This window comes from Cibotium barometz, chromosome 5 (assembly GCF_041138505.1).
Source record: "Cibotium barometz isolate CiBa-2024 chromosome 5, ASM4113850v1, whole genome shotgun sequence".
Taxonomy (NCBI): Eukaryota; Viridiplantae; Streptophyta; class Polypodiopsida; order Cyatheales; family Cibotiaceae; genus Cibotium; species Cibotium barometz.
Genome location: NC_141050.1, coordinates 51926123 through 51947082, shown reverse-complemented (window position 1 = coordinate 51947082; position 20960 = coordinate 51926123). Strand labels below are relative to the sequence as shown.

Below are 20960 nucleotides of genomic sequence, written 5' to 3'. Positions count from 1 at the left end.
GTGACATTCCCTTCTGCTTAACTTGACGGAAGCTGCATAGCCTCCAAATAATCCGTCAATAACGCCGGATAGTCTTCAAAGAACTCTTTGTCGAGCCATACCGCTTCATGGGTTCCTCGGTCCTGAAACTTCGTGAGGAATTGTCATAGTCTTCGGCCTGAGCCATGCTTGAAACGGTGCAGAAGGATCTGTTCTGGAACCATTACTTCTGCTTCATTCACAATGTCTGGTTCCGCTTCGTCTTTGACCTTTGAAGGGGGTGGACCTGCATATGGCTTTAACCAACTGACATGAAATACATCGTGCATAGTCCAACTCGGAGGTAGCTTTAACTACATAGACACCTCATTAATCTTTTTCCGGATGGGAAAAGGTCCGAAGCTCCTGAAAGACAACTTTGGGCATCGTTTGCTCACCTGTTTCAGTCTTTGCTTCATAATCCGAAAATAAACCCAATCTCCTTCCGAAAACTTCATATCCCTTCGGTCTTTATTGGCCTTTCGAGTATAGGCCTCTTGTGCTTTAGCCAATCTGTCCTTTACTGACTCTAAAATCTCCTGGTAAGACTCCGTCACTCTGTTCGCCTCCGGTACTGAAGACGAAGTCCTGGTTAACAATGACTGGAAAGGTCTTCCAAACGCTGCCTCATATGGAGTCCTGCCAATAGTTGAAGAAAAAGAGTCATTCAAAACAGCTTGAACTAAAGGCAAAAACGATTCCCACTTACCTTGCTGATCGTGGACATAACACTTCAGCACATCAAAGGCCAACTGGTTGTATATCTCTGTCTGGCCATTTGTCTGTGGGTGGAATGCACTGGAAAAAATCAGCTTAGTACCAAAGTTATCAAACAATGCCCTTGGCATCTCGGTTTGACACCATGGTTCTAGGAATCCCGCCAATTGGGTACCAATGCCAAATGAATAACTGGGCGACATCCTCGACAGTCACATTGGCCCTGCAAGGAATAAGCATAACAAATTTGCTAAACCTATCAACAATAGTTAAGCACTGCGTATTACGCTTACTCGGACCGAGAGGCAGATTTGTGACAAAGTCCATCGAAATGTCCTGGAAAGAACCCTCAGGAATTGGCAAGGGCTGTAACAACCCTATCTTCTTTCCACGAGGAGCTTTCACCTTTTGACAAATGTCACAGCGTTGTACATATGTAAACACATCACGCCTCATCTTTGGCCAATAGTATTGCCGTTCTAATTTCTCCAGAGTCGAATTCATGCCCCTGTGACTACCTGTAATGGCGTCATGGAAAAAGCTGCCCGGAATGACTTCATGACACATAGTCGACCTTTGTAGAAAAGCCAACCATCGCGTATTAGAAAATGGCATGGTCATGTGGCATCCAATGCCTGTTCCCACTGAGTACCGAATTCCTCGGAATCCGTGTACATGTGCTTCATGTCCTCTAGTCCTGTACCAACAAGGTCAAGTCTAGTGGTCTGAATCGTAGACACTTGTCCCTTCCTACTTAAAGCATCAGCCCCACTGGATTGGCCTTTCGTGGAAGGTACTCAATCATACCACCGGACTGCTGGAATATCCGACTCCAGCGGTGTTGTCGATCACTCCACTGTGCACTTGGCATCGTCTGAATCCAGCGCAATGCCTGATGGTCAGTGCGAACCTCAAGTCACGGCCATACAGGAAATGTTTCCAATGTTTCAAGGCCTGTATAACTGCTAGGAGTTCACGATCATAGACTGAATAGTTCTTCTCGGCGGGCAGTAACTTACGAGACATGTAAGCTACTGGATGACCATTCTGTTGTAAAACACCTCCAATTGCGATGTTACTCGCATCGGTGATCACTTGAAATGGGTCGTCCCACGAGGCGAGGGCTAAACAAGGCGCTTCCGATAAAGCCACCTTGAGGTTCTGGAATGCCTCCAACGCTCGTGGAGTCATAACGCAATCTTACCGGGAGATTTTACAGTCTGTAAAAGACAGATTGGCTAAAGCGAAGGAGGCCCACACTCGAGAGGCCAACAAGGACATAAGAGATGTGATCTTCTCGGAAGGAGATTGGGTATATCTCAGGATAATGAAGCAAAGGTTGAAACAGGTGAGCAAGCGATGCCCAAAGTTGTTGTTTTGGAGCTTTGGTCTTGCATGCACGGGCGATGCCCAAAGTTGTTGTTTCGGAGCTTCGGTCTTGCATGTGTGGAAGCCTTGCTGTACTGATCCACAACCCTAAGCTTGATTAAGAACATTGATGCTAATTAAACATGATTAAGACAAAGGAGAGAGAAGAAGAGAGAGAGAAGAAGAGAAAGATAGGTGTTAGGGTTTTCTTGTATTTTTATATGATACAAAAGGGTTGCATAAATGCTTGTACATGATTCAGGCCCTTGGTTAGCCCGGGAGGGTTGACCTCTAGCATCTACATAATGCCTATTGACTTATGAGATGGATGATTGAATTAAGAACTTGATTAAATGCTGAGAATGAACTATATGCTTATATATTGGGTTTGGGATGCAGTCGGCCAGCTGCAAATGTTGTCGGCCTGTTGTGTGGACCATAATTCAGATAATATGTTGAATCTGCAGTGCTTTGTGTCTACTGATCTGCCCACGGTAGAGCATCTAGCCGGCTGCTGTACAAGGTCCTCTGCTGCCAACTGACATGCCCTTGTACCTTCCAATGATGTTGCTAATGATGATGATGATGATTCTGGTGATGGTATGGCTGCTAAAGATGATGATGTTGCCGATCCTAATGCTGTCCTACTGACACTTAACCAGGGATTAAGACTGTTCATGCATAGGATTAGCCATGTCACTTCTACTAAACTTGATCACGGGGTTGACACTCTGTCATCCTTCCTACGTGGACTGCTACTGACTATAAACTGCGACTGACTTTGACTTCTACTTAAGTGACTTTGACTTTGATGACTGATCTTTTTGTCTGAACATCTTCACTCCTGATCTCCGCTTTCAAGTCTTGTTGAAGAACTGAGCATCTGTTGCATTGTTGTCCCCATGATGTTGCTAATGATGATGATGATGATTCTGGTGATGGTATGGCTGCTAAAGATGATGATGATGCTGTAGATGATGATGTTGCCGATGCTAATGCTGTCCTACTGACACTTAACCAGGGATTAAGACTGTTCATGCATAGGATTAGCCGTAGCACGGGCGTGCACGTAATATTCTCTTCTAATAAACTTGATGACGGGGTGGACACTCTGTCATCCTTCCTCCCTGGACTGCTACTGACTATAAACTGCCACTGACTTTGACTTCTACTTAAGTGACTTTGACTTTGACTGATCTTTTTGTGTGAACACCTTCACTCCTGATCTCCGCCTTCAAGTCTCGTTGTAGAGCTAGGCATCTGTTCCATTGCTGTCCCCATGCCTACTTTCCCTTACCCTCAACACAAGGGTGGGTCACGTGTCGGAACTGATCATGCCTCTTGCTGCGCTTTTGGAATTGATCTGAGAGCTTAATGATGTACTGGTTTTGCGTACATACCCTCAGGGAATGCTGCCTTTGGCTTCGCTTGTTGCAGACCGCTACCCTGCTGCATCCTTTCTGTTGGAATTGTGCACCTTCCTTGGGACTATACTTAGTGGGCTGAGCCTGAATGCTATGATACCAATGTTGCATGCGCGGAAGCCTTGCTGTACTGATCCACGATCCTAAGCTTGATTAAGAACATTGATGCTAATTAAACATGATTAAGACTGAGGAGAGAGAAGAAGAGAGAGATTTGTGTCTGGTTTTTTTTTTTGTATTTTTATATGGTTGCATAAATGCTTGTACATGATGCAGGCCCCTAGTCAGCTCTGGAGGGTTGACCTCTGGCCTCTACATAACTCCTACTGACTTATGAGATGGATGACTGAATTATGAACTTGATTAAATGCTGAGAATGAACTATATGCTTATATATTGGGTTTGGGATGCAGTCGGCCAGCTGTAAATGCTGTCGGCCTGTTGTGTGGACCATAATTCACATAATATACTGAATCTGCTGCGCTTCGTGCCTGCTGATCTTGCCACCTCTGCTGCCCACTGTAGAAGCCTTATGTTGGACCATGCATGCTGTGTTCCATGTCATTTGGTTGAAGCCTTATATTGGACCTCCTCTCTCCAATGAACAGGAACTAGACATAGTGGACGAACCTGAAGTTATGGTTCAAGAACAGATCCTTTTACATCATTTCAAGCACGGCTCTAGTTGAAAAGAAAGACAATTCCACACGAAGTTTCAAGACCAAGGGACACATGAAGCATTGTGGCTTGACAAGAACTTGTTTAAAGATTTTTCTGGCATTATTGACGGACTCTTTGGAGACTTTGCAGCTTCCGTCAAGTTAAGTAGAAGGCACGTGGATCCCGCACTTGGATGCCACGTGGTCTGTGGACATATATGTATTGCAGGTGCAGGATGTGGAGTGGAAACTGGGCCCTTGTGAGTGGTAGTACGGGACGAGTCAACCAGGGTCCCACTCTAAGTGTCCAAGGTCAGGTGTACAAGTCCTGTACATGGTCTTGGTCAAGTGTGCAAGTCCCGCACATGAAGCAGTGCCAGTCCGTACCTCTAGAATGATGACAGGTGTTTTGGGTATTCGGTTTGTAGCCAGATGCTAGGCACTTGAGAATGCATGTAGGTTTGCATGGAGTGTAGGGTGGAACCCTACACTTCGGGCCATGTGGGGTAGCCCATGGGTCATGGTTTGGCCCTTGAAGCCCCATTGCATGTGTGGCCAGCCCTTCCAATGCGTGGGCAGCATGGCAGCCAGCCAAAGGGACTGTGGCCCAGTCGGCAAGGCCTAGGAAGGGGCTGCACAGCCTAGAGGGTATTTGGGACCCAATCGGGTGTATTGTGTCTTTATTGTGATTCTCTTCTCCCTCCCTCCCTCTCTCTTGCACTCATACGTCCGCTACTTTTTGCAAATCATCAAGAACCAAGGTGTCGAATATTCGTTATCTAAAGTATAATCCGGTCTGTAAGCTTCCGCATGTAACATGATGATTGCACAATGTAGCGGAGATACAAGAGAGAGAGAGAGAGAGAGAGAGAGAGAGAGAGAGAGAGAGAGAGAAAGATTGTATTAACGTCTCTCTCAGGCCAAAGAGAACTGGCCTATGAGACAAAACCATGTACAATGTATGTGGTATCTCTGAATATCAGATGGTGCTCAGTGCACAATACAACAACTGGAAGAAAACTGAAAGAAAACTGCTACTGTGAGGTCGGGATGTATGTACATATATAAGGATGGAGCACTACTGGGGTAAATGCACTACTATATTCTAGGGTGATACAACGATGCTCAATGCAGGCATGCTCCTAGTCAGCTCCATCCTGTGGTGAGGGGGGGGGGGCGGGTAATATGTCATACATGTTAGCGCCAGTTGTAATGATATGCAAGATGGCCGCCAGATCAATGGGTCTTGGCTGTCCTCTCTCCTGTAGTTGCCTCTGGTGTCATGCCTGAATGTCCCTGATCATATGTTGATGTCTGTGGGAAGGTCGGTATCCAGGTGCTCGTGGACGCCACAATGCTCGAATCTCCTCTACTCTCCTCAAAGTGACTCCTCGGCCCATCACTGTGGTAGGAGGAGAGAGAGAGAGAGAGAGAGAGAGAGAGAAAGAAAGAAAGAACGTCTACAAAAGGCCAAAATGATCTATGAGACCAAAAGGTTACATCATGTCCATGAAATACATCATCATGGGTACTAAAAATAAAAATCAAAGAAAGTAACAAAAAAAGTTGGATTATTCCCATCATCAAGCTTAGCAAGAGGGGATGCCACGTACACAAGGCAGTGCCATGGCTAATCCCTAATCCAGGCAGCAGTATATTAGGTGCACACATGCATCATCATCAAGTTTGCATCATGTTGGCGGCATATTCAGCATAGGATATGACAGCCGGCAAGACTTGGTTGGCAGCATCACATGGACAGTCAGCAACATAAAGACCTGCAATTAATGTTACATTTTCCTTAGTCGTGGACATCCGGAACAGGCCAATAGCATCATCAGTGGCTTACCAACATTCCAGAAGACTATGTAATAGAAGTAGCATCTTTTGCATCATTTTATCTCTCTTCATCATTGAGTTTGCATCCTGTCAGCAGCATATTTAGCATAGGATAGACAGTCGACAGTAATATGGATAGTCGGCAACATCATATGGATAGTCGGCAACATGAATACCCCACACATGAGCAACATAGTAACATTTTCCTCAGTCGTGGACATCTAGAACAGGCCGATAGCATCATCAGCGGCCGGCCAACATTCTAGAAGATTATATAATAGAAGTAGCATCTTTTGCATCATTTCATCTCTCCATCATGGAGTTGGTTGGATCATGTATAGGCAATAGAAGTAGTGAGTAGCCCTTTTGGGAAGGTCTATGGCCAAGCATAAATGTAACCTTTTTCTATGTACATAATATATATACTGGAAAACCTGTCTACCTCTCTCTCTCTTCTCTCATGCATTTTGTGTTAATGTTCCTACAGGGTCCTTAAGGGCTGTGATTAACCGCATGAAGGCTTCTGCCATGTCACACTTTTTGTGCCAAAAAAGTCTTTGAAAGCATTAGACAAATATTACCCCCCTCTATTTGTATGGAGGGTTTGGACTTTTAGGCTAGTGTCATTCTCAACCAAAGCAAGAAAGTGTTGAAAATGAGAAAATACCTCTGATTTTACTTTGATGGGGTAAGACCAGACGGATTTGTTGTAATTATCAATGAAGGTCACAAAGTAAATATTTTCTCCCAAAGACGGAGTCTGCATTGGACGGCACATCACCTTGCATCCAAGAGCAATTGAGCACTTGCAGCCACAAGAAAAACTCCAAGTTTGCAAGCAAGCTTCAATGGAAGCTTGCAAGAAATCCAAAGCTCCAGCAAGAAAACCACAACCACAAGAAAACCTCCAAAGCTCTGATAGAGAAGCTTCAATGGTGAAGAAGGTGAGAGATCAAAGACTCTGCTACAAGAGTTGGAGACGGCCAATTATAACCACTGTGAGGCGAACCTCACTGTTGGGGACGGACAGCTTCTGAATCGAAGAGCAGAAATAGGGATGAGAATTGTGTTGAATCAGAGATCTACAGAATTTGACCTGTTGTGATCCAAAGAACTCCGACTTTCGCTTGTGAGATGCTGAGTTGAAGATGCCGACTATGAACACTATTGAAGATGCTTGCAATAGGTAGAGCTCTGAGTGAAAAGACAATCACCTTCAATGGAAGCTTGAAAAACACCAAAAGCTTGATAATGGCTTTGATACCATTGTTAGCTCACAATGGAGCTGAACTCACACACACAATGCTCAATGAGAAGAACACAAGGGTGTAGAGTGCAAGAAAGAATGGCTAGCTCAAAGGGGAGAGGGATGAAGCTCTTTGCAAATACAAAGGAGAAAGTACAAATGAGCAGTAACCCTAAACAATGGATGTGGTTGCTTATGTACTAGCTAATCCTAAGGTGTATGTTCACACTGGGATGGCCATGGGGGAAAACCTGGTGGGACAAAAGTGCCCATGGCATCAATACGTGGCCTCACTGTAGTACCACCACAAACTTCTAACATTGATTGCTTGCTGATCTGTGGCTCTCTGCCATGTTAGAATGTAAGGGAAGACAAGCAAGTCTAGATTAAATTCTACCGATTCTGCCAGTCACAGCATTGGAAACAGCAAACCCCCCCCCCAAAACCCCCCCCACGGGTGCCGCGGTGGGGCTTTTAAGACCTTGACAATCTGGAAGAGGGAGGTGACGAAGCTGCAACACTGTCTTTGCCAGGGGTTTGGCCTTAATAGTTTGTTTTAGTCCACTATCTTCAGTCCTTAAGCAGATTTTGCATGCAACAGGCTAAGGCATGAGAGATGTGGGCATTTAAAGGACCACAACTTGCCTAAAGCTTCATCTTAGTGAGTTAAAGCTTGACCTACTGAAACATGACTTGCTTGATGTTTGTGAGGCTTGGCAAGCAGTATTGGCATGCATTTGACCAGAGAGAAAATTCAGGGCCACAGTTTCTGTACACTTTGTACACTTAGATTTGTATGAGGATATGAAGCTTTATGCTCCAGGTTGTGATGCTTACTTATTATATTCTATTTAACTCTCTTTCTCCAGTATACTTCTTTTTCTTATTGGGATTTTGTTCAGACGTTTGTAGCACGAAAAATTTTACTCCATAATGGAGTTTGGAGTGCAACGGTTGGAGAGCAGATCCTATATGTCTGGGGTGTCTTATTTACCACATGACGGATTCAGTACTAAAATGAGCCAATCAAGGTGCAGTGTGTATGAATGAAAAACTTCTCAATATCTAAGTATTTGCTGTGTGTGGGAAAATACATCAAATTGATAAGCTTTGCTTTTTTTTAAAGGCACTTTTGCCCTCAACCTGGATTTGGCCCCTGTTTCGGCAACAGAGTCTTGAGGAAGAAGATTATAGGCACCTGCAGGTTGCTTGGTAGAAGACAAACATTATTGGTTTGTTAACTTGTAACTATGAATAATGATTTATGTCGGTGCATTTATTAAGTGATGCTTGCCTCAATTGCCTAAAACATGTGTGGCGTGCACATGTTTGAGGTCGCTGCAGTACTTATCTATGTAAAAAACTACAGCTCTTTTGGTGGTATATCATGTTGTATTTGTTTATAAGCTATGCACATCCCTTTATATTCCAAATTGCGCTTTGAGCTTCTACTTTCTGACAGATACATGCATCTATTGATGACGAGTTTCGATCCTCTCGCAACATAGCTCTAGGTCTACACAGGAGGTACAAAAAGGTGGTGGAGCGTGGATTTAGCAATAACATTAAGGTAAGCGATGGCAACTGCTGAATTCCTAGGTAGAATGGGCTAATGTCCACTTGTGGTATAGTTCTTCCTCAAATCATCACACACACACACACACACACACTCCTCTCTACTTCACCCCTCTCTTCATCCCTCCCCACCCTCTCTCTCTCTCTCTCTCTCTTTCTTTCTTTCTCTCTCTTTCTCTCTCTCCCCCATCCGGAGACTCAAAAATGCTAGATCACAGGACCACGAGGGCCTCTTGGCAAAGCGCATCTCCCATGTGGGGGAGACTTTGGCACCCCTCCTGGCCCACATGTTCAACCGGGCTCTTTCAGAAGGCTTCCCATCCACTTGGACAGCCCATATCATCACACCCATCCATAAAGCCGGAGTTCCCATGGACCCCAACAACTACAGGACTATTATGATTAGCCACACGTTGGCGAAACTTTATGGGTCAGTACTTGAGATTGAGCTCAACACACTAGCAGAGAGACATGGGCACAAAGCATCAGGGTAGGCAGGCTTCCGTAGGTCATTCTCCACTTTGGATCACATCTTCACCCTCCAAGCCATCATAGAAGAGGCCAGAGCACACCACTGACAGGTTTACTGTTGCTGTCTGGATTTACGCAAAGCATTCGATACGGTGCCTCCATCCAAATTATTGCAGAGACTCCCGGATTTGGGGGTACCATCAGCCATGATTTGGGGGATCATGGCATTATATGAGTCGGTCATAGGGCGGGTGAGATGCCCAGGAGGATTATCAGAGGAGGATCTCCAGTACCATTGGAGTGAAGCAAGGATGCCCACTGTCTCCCATTCTCTTTGGCCTCTACATCTTCGAGATTTTGGCCTTCATTGATAGAGAAGGGGGAGGAGGTGTATCACTAGTAGGCATCCTTCATACTACTTTATGCTGATGACATTGTGCTTATTGCAGATTCTCCAGAGACTCTCCGGAGGCATCTTGACACATTACAAGACTTTTGTGCACAGCAAGATCTCGCAGGTAAACCTTGGGAAAACCAAGATAATGGTCTTCAACACATCCCCTCTTTTCACATCTCGACTGAGTTTTAGACGGTGAGAGATAGAGAGAGAGAGCTCAAGTGTGAGAGAGAGATTGCACAACTTGAATGGTACTCATATGAAAGAATGAAGGACCCAAGTACATGCTTTTATAGGCACTAAGGCCTTTGTCTTTTGATCCTAAATCTAAATAAGGGGTGTTCACACCTAGAGGGTGTTCACACCACAAAGGACACTAGACTAGACTCCAGACTAACTCTAAAATATCCAACAAACCCCCCTTCGGAGTGATGGTGGAGTTGCATGCATTGCCTTCAATAGTCTTGTACACCAACACAAGCAGACACAAGACACGTTCCCCACTTTAGATCTAGAGGCCAGTAAGTGTGGCTCAGAGGCCATGAGCTTGGCACAAAAGGCTCAAAGGCTCAACAAGCATGGCTCAGAAGCTTAACAAGCATGGTCTTGGCGAAAGACTCAGAGGTCAGGTCCTGCCTTAGGCGACAAAGACAGCCTACATCGGCATACCAAAACAACTCCCCCTCGCTTAAAGCAGGGGCAAAAAAAGGGTATGATGGAGAGGAGCCTTTTATAGAAACAAGGCATTACATAATCCAAAAGGATTCAAAAGATAAATAACTCAGATTTTGGGGGACTCCCCAAGTAGAGAACCCTTGACTCATACAAAATAGAGAACTTAGAAGTAGAGCAAGAAACCCCCCTCGATACCGATGAAGGTCCTTTTTTGGCGTCGGTTCCAAGCCAAAGTGACTTGGGCCGTCATTGTAGGCACACGGGCCAAGGCAAAAAACCTGGGAGAGCTCAAATTGTGATCTATAGAGTGGAAATCATGGGCATCCATTGATGTAGCATATTTGACTTGATGCAGGGGGCTAGATTTCGAGAAAGCTTCAATCGGTGGCTGCGGTAGAAGCTTCACTTTGATGATTAAAACCATATTTGAAGCGTACGTGAACCTCCCCTTAAAATAAGCCGATGAAGGTTGCTTATTTGGATTAGAGTGAAGGCTGCACATGTGAAACGACCAAATGCTGCAGGTCTGCCACCAGTAAGGCCCGTCGGAGGAGGAGTCGCCAAGAAGGAGAGGCTGCCAGCCAGGGCATAGGGCGAAAATGCAGGCCAGAGAGTGGTGCTGTGGAGGAGACACTTGTGGTGAAGAGGTGCAAGGAGGAGCAGCTACAGAAGCGATGGCCAAGCACGGCAGAGGGTGGCGCTGTAGCAAATAATGACGTGAGAGTTGCGTTTCAAAAAAATGCAGCCAAGTTGACTGCAGAGGCCAAGTGGCTGGAGTAGAAACGATAGCCCTGTGTGGAAGATGAGGTGAGGAGATGCATCCCCAGAAAACGCAGGGAGCAGTTCAGAGAAGGTTGAATGCCAAAAAACGCACACGCCATGGTGGCTACTTCATGAGGGCTCAAAACACTAGGTTGCAGGACAGTGATGGTGGCCAGTTGGGCGGTGTAGTGGCAGCAGAGGCACTAGACAAGCAGCACAGGATGCACGGGGCAGAGCCACCTGAGAGACTTGCAGAGCTGGCACACCTGCGGGGCTGTGGCCGGCTGGTACACACTGGAGAAGAGGCTGTTGTTGAAAACGCACGAGAGCTTCTGCAGCAGCTGTGCTTTGCTTCTCCTGGCAAGGAAACGATGCTAGAAGGAGTAGAACATGGACCAGAGGGTCATGCAGGCGAGGGAGGCAATGCAAGGCAAGTGGGAGTTGCCAAAAAAAAAAAGCAGCCTAGCCAGGAAGGCGCAGGTGCTCAGTGCCACCATAAAACGCAAAGGTCCCCTGTGCTTGGAGAAAACGCAAAGGTCCCCTGTGCTTGGAGAAAACGCAAAAGGTACTCAAGCTATGGGGGTTGGAAAATGATAAACATGTTGATGTGCGGTGCAGAAAAGATGAAGAAGTGGAGTGGGGGGAGACGATCCATCCTGAGTCCCTGCCTCTTGAGCCAAGTGCATACGCAGCTATACCATGACTCGTGCCCATTTGCTAGCTGCTGGGAGGACTGTAGGGCGAGCCTCGGGAGTCTCCAGGAGGCCATGGCACTGATCTTGTGAATGTATGTGACTGTCTGGAAGAGTGCCTCTACTACCATGACTTCATATGTAGGTGCACTGTATATTATGAGATTCGAGGGAGGTTCCACTGTCTCTTCGGAGAGGGGTTTGGAACCTTATCCAGGATCATGGATTACCCAGATTAGGGGTGCCTGGGCCTCTTTCTACTAGAGTCTCATCGCCACTGAGACTCAATGATTAGGGAGTCGACACCCCATGGGAGACATCCACCCCGGCCCCAGGCGACCATCAGTCAGTTCTTCCGACTATGAGAGGACGCCCTACCAGCCATGGACGACATACCCATAGCCTCATCGAGTCACACATTTTCGAGTGCCCGACCCCCCGCTAGACCCCACTTTGGTGTGACTCTAGACTGGGCCACAGCACTACAACGAGCCCGACGTCCCAGACTCGCCAGCAACACACACATCAGCCCCAGCTTGAGGAGATCTTGGAGAGGCATAGAGCCACCATCCCACGCCCAGCAGATTTCTATAGGCTAACCCCATGCTTGATATCCTTGATGCTCCCCTCCCCCTACCCCTACTGAGGGGTTAGCTCAATAGGTTGTATGATGATGATGGTCCCGCTTTGTATCATATGGGTCGGATTTGACATTCCCTGCTCATAGCTCTAGTCTTTGTTTTCTTTTGTACCATGATGAGATTACATGGGACACTATTGTATCACTTTTGGTCTCAGAGACCCACTGGGTCTTTTGAAGATGTTTAATATAACTTTCTTTCTTTCTCATTGGAGGAGTGCATGGTTCAAGAGGAGTGGCATGTTTGTTTCGGCCTCATTTGAGACAGATGCTCACAATGGTAAGATGGGATGAGGAGGCCTGCTTTATGTGGATGCGATTAGCCAGGCATGGCTCGAGAAGAAGAAGAAGAAGATATATTAACGTTTTGCAAAAGACCCAATAGGTCTATGAGACAAAAGGTGTACGATGTGTCCATGGAATCTCATCATGGGAAAAAAGACAACATAACGAAAAAGAACTAACACTAATCCCTAGGTAAACGTAGATATGTATGGATCATCATCATCATCCTCATCATGGAGGATCACCATCCTCATCATCGTGGATACAAAGTGGGTGTAGAGGATACGGGGGTGTGAGCGTGGAGAGTGAGCTATCCATGGATGTGGTAGAGTGATGCATATTGCCGTTTGCTACTTTTCATGAGAAATCAGAATTTGTGCGTAGGGTGATAGAGAAATGGGAGACCCCATATGCACCATTATTTGCAAATATTGCGGAGTTCTCCCACCAAGGAGAAGTCCTCTTGTTGGGAGACTTTAATGCACGGATAGCAGGGGAACATGAAGGGGAGACCAAGGGCTATTTAGTCCTATATAGAGGGGTCAAGTTGATCCCAACCCACTATGTGGGATAATACACTGCCACATGGCAGGGTGAGGAGCAGGAGGGCAAGAATCCATTTCCAACAATGTGCACAAAAACGACCAAGGCATAGGGTTTCACCCTCAAAGACATGCATACAAGGACAGTCAAGGAACACAACATATACAAATATGACAAAAAGCTCTTGCTTTTTCCATAGATATGCAACGATTTCAAGAACCGTCTAAGCACATCTAAACATAGCATCTTTCCTGTTCACCTTTGACTCTGCTTCGTCCTCTGCCCTATGTGTCCCATACCACCGGGCCTTGGAAGACTAAAAGTAGTCCACAGATTAGAACCCATAAGATCCACGCGATGGATTTTTGCCTCTCCTTCCGGAACAGGTCTGGCATTGATACCAATGTTGAGCCCCCAAGCTAAGTTGCTAACAAAACCTGCGATTAAGCAATTACAAAAAGGAAAACACACAGACTCAGGCATCTAGCTCATTACCCAACCATAGAGCTATTTAGGCTCATCTCGAGCATAGGGGGATAGTAGCATCCGCGACATGGCTCCACGTGCAAAGTCCCTAGCGTCCCATACCACCAGGACACACTCATCGGATGTAAGCACGGAGTAGTCTCAAGGCCTTGAGTCAAAGTCTGAGGAGATCGCCCTCAAACTGACTCATAAAGTCACTTATATAGGCTGCCTATAAACCAGGATTCTATAGCACATCTCATAAAAGCTACTAACCCCCACTTACAATGCATAATTGTAAGATCCCTCCAGGATTCAACCCTAACTCACAGTACAAACAAGGTCAGTACAAACAACATAGAAGGGTGCATGCAAGCTCATCACCCAACGGTAGGTCGCGTCTACATACAACCCCGAGCCAGGGGCTAAGGTTTCACTCCCACAGGCCAATCCAGTCAGCCCTGGCGTCCCATACCACCAGAGCTTGTCCTAAGGGACCCTCAGTAAGACCGTGTGTGATTTGTCATGTGCACGGCAGGAGTAAGCCTCTTGGTCTAGGTCCAGACTACAATGAATCAATAATAACCCAAGGTTCACTCATATAGTTCTTTTTGTTGCTATAAATAACAGTCCAGTCATAAATAGCCAATAACCTTGGATTTATTAAATCTGAAACCTAGCCACCTGAATCAGCATGCTTTTCCTAATCCCATGGCTCCCTCAACCATGCTGGATTAGTTCATAACCCCAAGGGTTAGTGCTAGGTACATAACATTCCTCTCCATTTAGGACATTTCCACTCTTGTAAATAAATGAAGAAGAATCTAGCTACTTGTATTAGGTGTCTCTGAAATCAGGTTTATACTTGTCTATCAAACCACATAGCCATGTATCAAGGAACTAGCTCAACTGAAGTTGCTATTCCTACAACATATGACTATGGAAACAAGACAAAAAAAAAGAACCTTCTCAGGTCCTTGAAGAACATAAACCATACTTCAATCCTCCAACTCCTCATGTTATTAGAAACTTGAAATCGTCGAGACAAATATCTACTAGTTGCAACATAAGACCCATCCTTTTCAAGTGTGGTATATCCTCTGTTGCATGCGTGGAAGCCTTAATGTACTGATCAGGGATTATGATGAAGATTAGCCATGGCACAGGCGTGCATGTGACATGTGGACTCTCTGTCATCATTCCTCCTTGGACTACTAACTTTAACCTTCTACTTTGACTTTGACTTTGACTTTTATATTTTTGTCTGAAGACCTTTCACTTCTGATCTCCACGTCCAAGTCTTGCTGAAGAACTGAGCATTTGTTCCACTGTTGTCCCCATGCGTGCTATCCCTTTCCCTTAACACATCGGCGGGTCACCTACCGGAACTAATCGTGCTTGTTACTGGCCTTTGGAACCAATCGGATTGCTTGATGGTGTACTGGTTCTCCTTAGGGAATGCTTTCCTTTAGCTTCGCCTGTTTGCAAACCACTCTATCCACTACCCTGCGGCATTCTCTTCTAATGTGCACCTCCTTGGGACTATGCTTAGTGGTTGAGCTTGAATGCTATGATACCAATGTTGCATGCACTGAAGCCTTGCTGTAGCTATCAGGGATTATGATGTTCATGTTGAAGATTAGCTATGGCACAGGCATGCACGTGACATCCTCGTACCTAGGGAAATCATACCTCCCTCTCAGAGACTCCTAACTATCAGGCACCACAACTGTGTCTCCTTCAAACTATCAAAGTCTGCGGTAATCTAGGTTTTAATCCAACTCCTACCAAACATATTCTAGCTATTGCCAGAACCATATGTTTAGTAGTACCATAGGCAAACTTGACCATAGGGATGTATTTCTCCCAATAAAATGGTCGCCTGGAGCTGCATGCACAAAGCATAACCTATAACTTCCTAATTGTCCCCTTCGTCCGTAACATCTCAAAACCTTTAGGTACTCTCAAATACACCAGCATTCCTTCGGATAACTCCCTCAGGAAACATGGCCTATTGATATAAAACCATGCTCTATCTTGAGCAATCCTGATAGAATCTTGTGCACTGAGGAGTGTCCCCTGCATAACTGCTAAGGAATCTCTAGCTGCACCAAACTGAATACCTTTAAGTTTCAAAGTTACGGGAGATCTAGGTTGATGTCTGTACATCAGCATAATGAACCGAATACTTAGTACTACCATAGGCAAATCTGACCATAAGGATGTACTTCTCCCAATCAAATTGTCATCCAGAGATGTATGCGCAAACATATCCTCCTAGCCTTGGCCCCGCCCTCTCCATCTGCCCATCGGATTGAGGATGACTAGAGGAACGCAAACTCAGCATAGTCTCCCATTCCTGGAAATTAGCCTCCTGAAGTGTCTAGACACTCCGAGTCTCCATCACTCACTATGTCACAAGGTACACCAGACAATCTGAAAAGCTGCTCAACCAACTGTTGTGCCAATTCAGTTTTTCTCATGCTTGTCCTTGTTGGTAAAAATCTTGGCACCTTTTGATACCAACTGTAAGATCTCTCCAGGGCTCAACCCTAACTCACAGGCCAAACAAGGTTAGTACAAGCAACATAGAAGAACTCAGGCAAGCTTATCACCCAACCATAGGTTGCGTCTACAACCACCCCGACCTAGGGGCTAAGGTTCCACTCGGCATCCCATATCACCACAGCTTGTCCCAAGCGACCCTCGGAAAGACCGCTTGTGATCTGCCATGTCCATGGCAAGAGTAAGCCTCGTGGTCAAGGTTCAGACCATTATGAATCAATATTAACCCAAGACTCACTTATATAGTGCTTATTGCTGCTATAAATAACAGTCTATTAAATCTGAACCCCATGCTTGCTTTCCCTTATCCCAGGGCTCCCCTAACCTTGCTATGGATTAGTCCCTAACCCAAAGGGTTAGTGCTAGGTACATAACACTAACCCCTAGGCTACGATTAACCTAACACAAAGGTCTTAACCATGGTTAGCCTTGGGACGTAACGCTTGTTCTACTCTTATCATCGACACATGTTCATAGTATAGGTAGCTACTTTCTTAGTTTTTCACATGGATCAATATTTTCATGGAGATATCGTAATTTTGTTTGGTCTCATAGACCCATTGGGTCTTTTGAAGACATCAATATATCTGACTTTCTTTCTTTCTCTAATGTTTTTGGACTATTCTTTGTGCTAATTATGAAGCATCCATCTTCAGGATTTTATAACAGCTGGGGTTACTGCATATGCTGTCGGCTGCACCGATGAGGGGCTACGAAGAGAACTCTCGAGTTTGAGAGATTCTCATGAAGATTTGAGTGAATTCTCTTCTGCTGGCTGCACCACAAGTCTAAAGCTTAAGCTTACCTCTGAGGAGGTTAGTCTTTCATCTGAAATCTTTGTACAACTTTGTTAAGTGCTCCTTTTGAAGATTGGGTATCGTTGTTGAAAAGCTGATGTTTGCGCTCAAGAAAATATATATTTTTCTTAGCAAAACAATTTCCAGGGATGCTCTTACTTAGCATCCATCAACATGGTTTTGGAGCGCTTGTTAAGTTTTTTGTTTAGTGTTTGTGGTCAAGAAAATAATCTTTTAAAAGTTAAACCATTTGCTGGGATGCTCTTACTTAGCATCCATCAGTGTGGGTTTGGAGTGCTTGTTAAGCTTTTTGTTTCTGGACCAGGGGCTTCTGTGTTGTTGGGGTGGGGGTGGGGGAGGATTGCTTGTGTGTAGACTTATCAGTAATTAGTAATGCCTGTGTGGTACGGTAAAGAGAGGTCTAATTGCTTTACCTATCTAAAGGCCTTATGGTGCCTCGTCTAGTGCTCAGGTGTTGCCTTCTTACACCCTACAATGTATTAGACCGGTACATAAGAATGATATGCCTATGTGTCATGGAACTATGTGTGAATGATAGCTCTGTGTCATGGGACTACATATGAATGATATCCTTGTGTCCTGGTGCTACACTAGAATGATATCCCTTTGTTATGGAGCTACATAAGAATCATAGCGGTACGTAAGAATGATATGCCTGTGTGTCATGGAGCTACATATGAATGATAGCTCTGTGTTGTGGGACTACGTAAGAATGATATGCCTATGTGTCATGGAGCTACGTATGAATGATATTCCTATGTGTCCTGGAGCTACACTAGAATGATATCCCTTTGTTATGGAGCTACATAAGAATCATAGCCCTGTAGACGGGTACATAAGAATGATATGCCTGTGTGTCATGGAGCTACGTATGAATGATAGCTCTGTGTCGTGGGACTGCATATGAATGATATCCCTATATGTCCTGAAGCTACACTAGAATGATATCCCTTTGCTATGGAGCTACATAAGAATCATATCCCTGTGTCTCATGGAACCATATAAGAATGATATCCATGTGTCATGGAGGTACATAGGAGTGATGTCCCTATGTGTCATGGAGCTAGATAAAGAATGATATCCCAATGTGCTGCTGAGCTAAATAAGAATGATAGCAGTCCGTGTCTTGAGCTGCTTAAGAATGATATCCTGCATGTCGCGGAGTTGCTCTCATAGGCAACGAGAACTTCGATCAGATGTGGGTATCCAGTCCCGCCAGTGGCTGAGATGCACGGCTGACTTCCAGTTACATAAGTTCAGTATGTCTATTTGCTTGGAGGTAATAAGAACAATTTCTCTCCCTGTCAATCTATGTTTTGGCAAGAAATATTCAGGATTTTCCTACATTGATATTTGCTAGTACTACCATAGATTGGTCCAGTTAACACAATGAAAGCCCTTGCTGAGCATACACTTTTAGTGCCTTTCCTGCCATAAGAATCTGTTGAAACCCTACTTGAAGATTAAGCTGATAATTGCACAAGCTTCCCTCTCTCCCCTTGACCTCTGGCCATCTAATAAAGAAGCTGAAGTTTATGAGATCAATAGCACATACTCTTCCATATTTTGTAAGATTTTTTTTAAAAGACAGACAACATGCTCCTTTTTTTTCCATCATAATAAAGCTTATGATTTGATTTGGCATTTCCGTTTCCCAGTTTCCCTCAACTATACACTAGAAAGTGTTGAACCTCTTTGGCGCCGATTCCTAGAGTTTTCTTCCCTAGACTTTTTAAATTGGGGGCGCTATATGTTGTCCCCTAAAGACATAGCATGTACCAGCTTACTTAATGAGTTTAGGTGGGCCTCTCCATAGTGTGTTAAGTATGTCGAGCTTTGAACTTAGTTGTAGCCGGCCCTTGTTACCTGACCTTGAACAATTGCTAGGCTGGCCTGCAACTACACGTTGATCATGCATAGCATTGAGGAGCGCTTGCCCTTTTCCATTCCCAATACAGCAACCAATCACAGCAGCCATGGGATAACACATCAAGACAATGAAGGATAACATCACGTACATCACTTTTGGACTTGACAGAGGAGGCTGAGGTGGCAAGCTGCCCAGTAAGATTGTGAACTTCTACCATTAGCTTCTGGGGGACATGACTGTTAAAGCACGGGGTGGTCGAAGCAGCTGTAGTGGGTGTATGGGCAGGAGGTGGGCCCAGGGATGGAGCAGAAAGGGCTTGCCATTTCCTGCATGCATGCATTTCATTAATGCCTCTCAAAAATTTTGAAGGTAATGCCTGGCCAATTGTTTGAGAGAAACTTTTCAAATTAGAAATATAATTGGCCTCACTTTGGTGTCACAATTTCCCTTCTTATTTGACAGATAGAGGAGTGCATCCTGTGGTTGACGATAGTTTTCATCACGATTTTATGCACTCCTCAACCGACAGTGGTGCGATGGTCAAGCACATCTCCTGTGTCTGCTGAAGCTCAGTCAAAATGGCGAGGCTTTTGTGCACTGATCGCAAATGCATATTACACACGAGGCATGGCTTGGTAATTATCTGCTAGAGCCGTTACTTTGTAAAACATCTTATATTGGATACACAACCAGATCCTGCTCGTCAGAGGGCGCCCATCTATGCTATCCGATGGGGATGCGGAGGCAATCTTGCCTGTCCAACTCCTTGCCGGCAGGGATGGATGTGTATCCAGCCTTTCTGTCTTTTCCTCTTTTAGCTTAGTTCACATCATTGCAACTACAGGCTTCCAGTAAAAACTTTACAGCTCGAGCAGATGGCAGTGATGGGGCACGCAGAAGAACCATCCCTAGTGGCTGACCGAATGCGGATTGTTTTCGCCACTCTCGAGGTTTTATATCTTCATACACCAACTTGATTCCTTTTTTCTCTTCATCAACATTTGATGTTTGAATGGGTTTTATCTGTGCAGAATGTGAGTCCACAGTGGCCCAAAGGTTGAGACTGCTGTTTTGAGAAACACCTCCAAACTGCTTGGTTTCTGCACATCACATATTCATCCTGGCCATAGCAGGACATTGTAACTTGTATCTTAATTGATGTCAGCACAGCAATGTATCCCTCATTTAAAGGAAAAAGTGAACTCCATTCTCTTTTTTCTTCTTTCCTTTTCTTTTGGTCTCACTAGAAGTGTAATACATCTGCATATAAGCCACCCCACATATTTTTATGTTTAAGTGTACAACGTGGGTAGTAACAGTCAGCGACTTCAAAATGCATGAATGCACTGCGTAAATGAAGCCAACTGCTGTAGAGAGCAAGACACAGATGAAAGAGAGAGAGAGAAGCTGTGTAACTCTGCTATATACACCAAAGAAAATCCCGGAAACTACAATGTGGAATGTGGGGGCAAGGAGGCCATTTTATATGGCCCCAGGCTGCTGGTCAGCCAGCCTAAAGTAGGCCGACAGCAGCCCATGCTCACGACCAGCAAAAGCCTGGTTGGCCAAGTGCATGCAGTCGGCCAGGACTGCTGAACATAAGTCGGGCAGCAACTCACAGTCGGCCAGCATCTGGGGACAGCTGACAGCCCAGCCACACCTCCGAAAAATGGGGAAAATACATGGGGAGTGAGGAAAAATGGGAAAACACTAAAACGGGTGGGCACACCCACAACAGAGGCTCTGATATAGTGTACAGACAGGAGATGACTGCTAACAGGATATAGTAGAGAAATGGGGGTTTGAGCTAGTAAATTTTTTTTTGTCAAGTGTGTCAGAATTGAAGGTATTTCATTGGTTGAATATTTTAATTAATATTCATTTCAAATGCTTCATATTTAGTCCATCAATTTTCCAGTCATTGGCTTTAA

General features: G+C 45.1%; 1 protein-coding gene across 2 annotated transcripts in view; it reads left to right on the top strand.

Annotated features, from left to right (window-relative positions):
* LOC147638626 (orotidine 5'-phosphate decarboxylase) overlaps positions 1-20244 on the top strand; it is a 53778-nt gene extending 33534 nt beyond the window's left edge. The window contains exons 2-9 of one of the 2 annotated variants that reach the window (XM_086798547.1): positions 8174-8302; positions 8398-8503; positions 8734-8841; positions 9767-9835; positions 16998-17156; positions 19492-19664; positions 19874-19979; positions 20061-20244. In XM_086798547.1, the coding sequence (XP_086654673.1) occupies positions 8205-8302; positions 8398-8503; positions 8734-8841; positions 9767-9835; positions 16998-17156; positions 19492-19664; positions 19874-19979; positions 20061-20090 (849 nt within the window). In that variant the 5' untranslated portion in view covers positions 8174-8204 and the 3' untranslated portion in view covers positions 20091-20244. The remainder of the gene's footprint in view (positions 1-8173; positions 8303-8397; positions 8504-8733; positions 8842-9766; positions 9836-16997; positions 17157-19491; positions 19665-19873; positions 19980-20060) is intronic. The other variant, XM_086798548.1, reaches the window with a different exon arrangement.
* Positions 20245-20960: the final 716 nt, after the last annotated feature.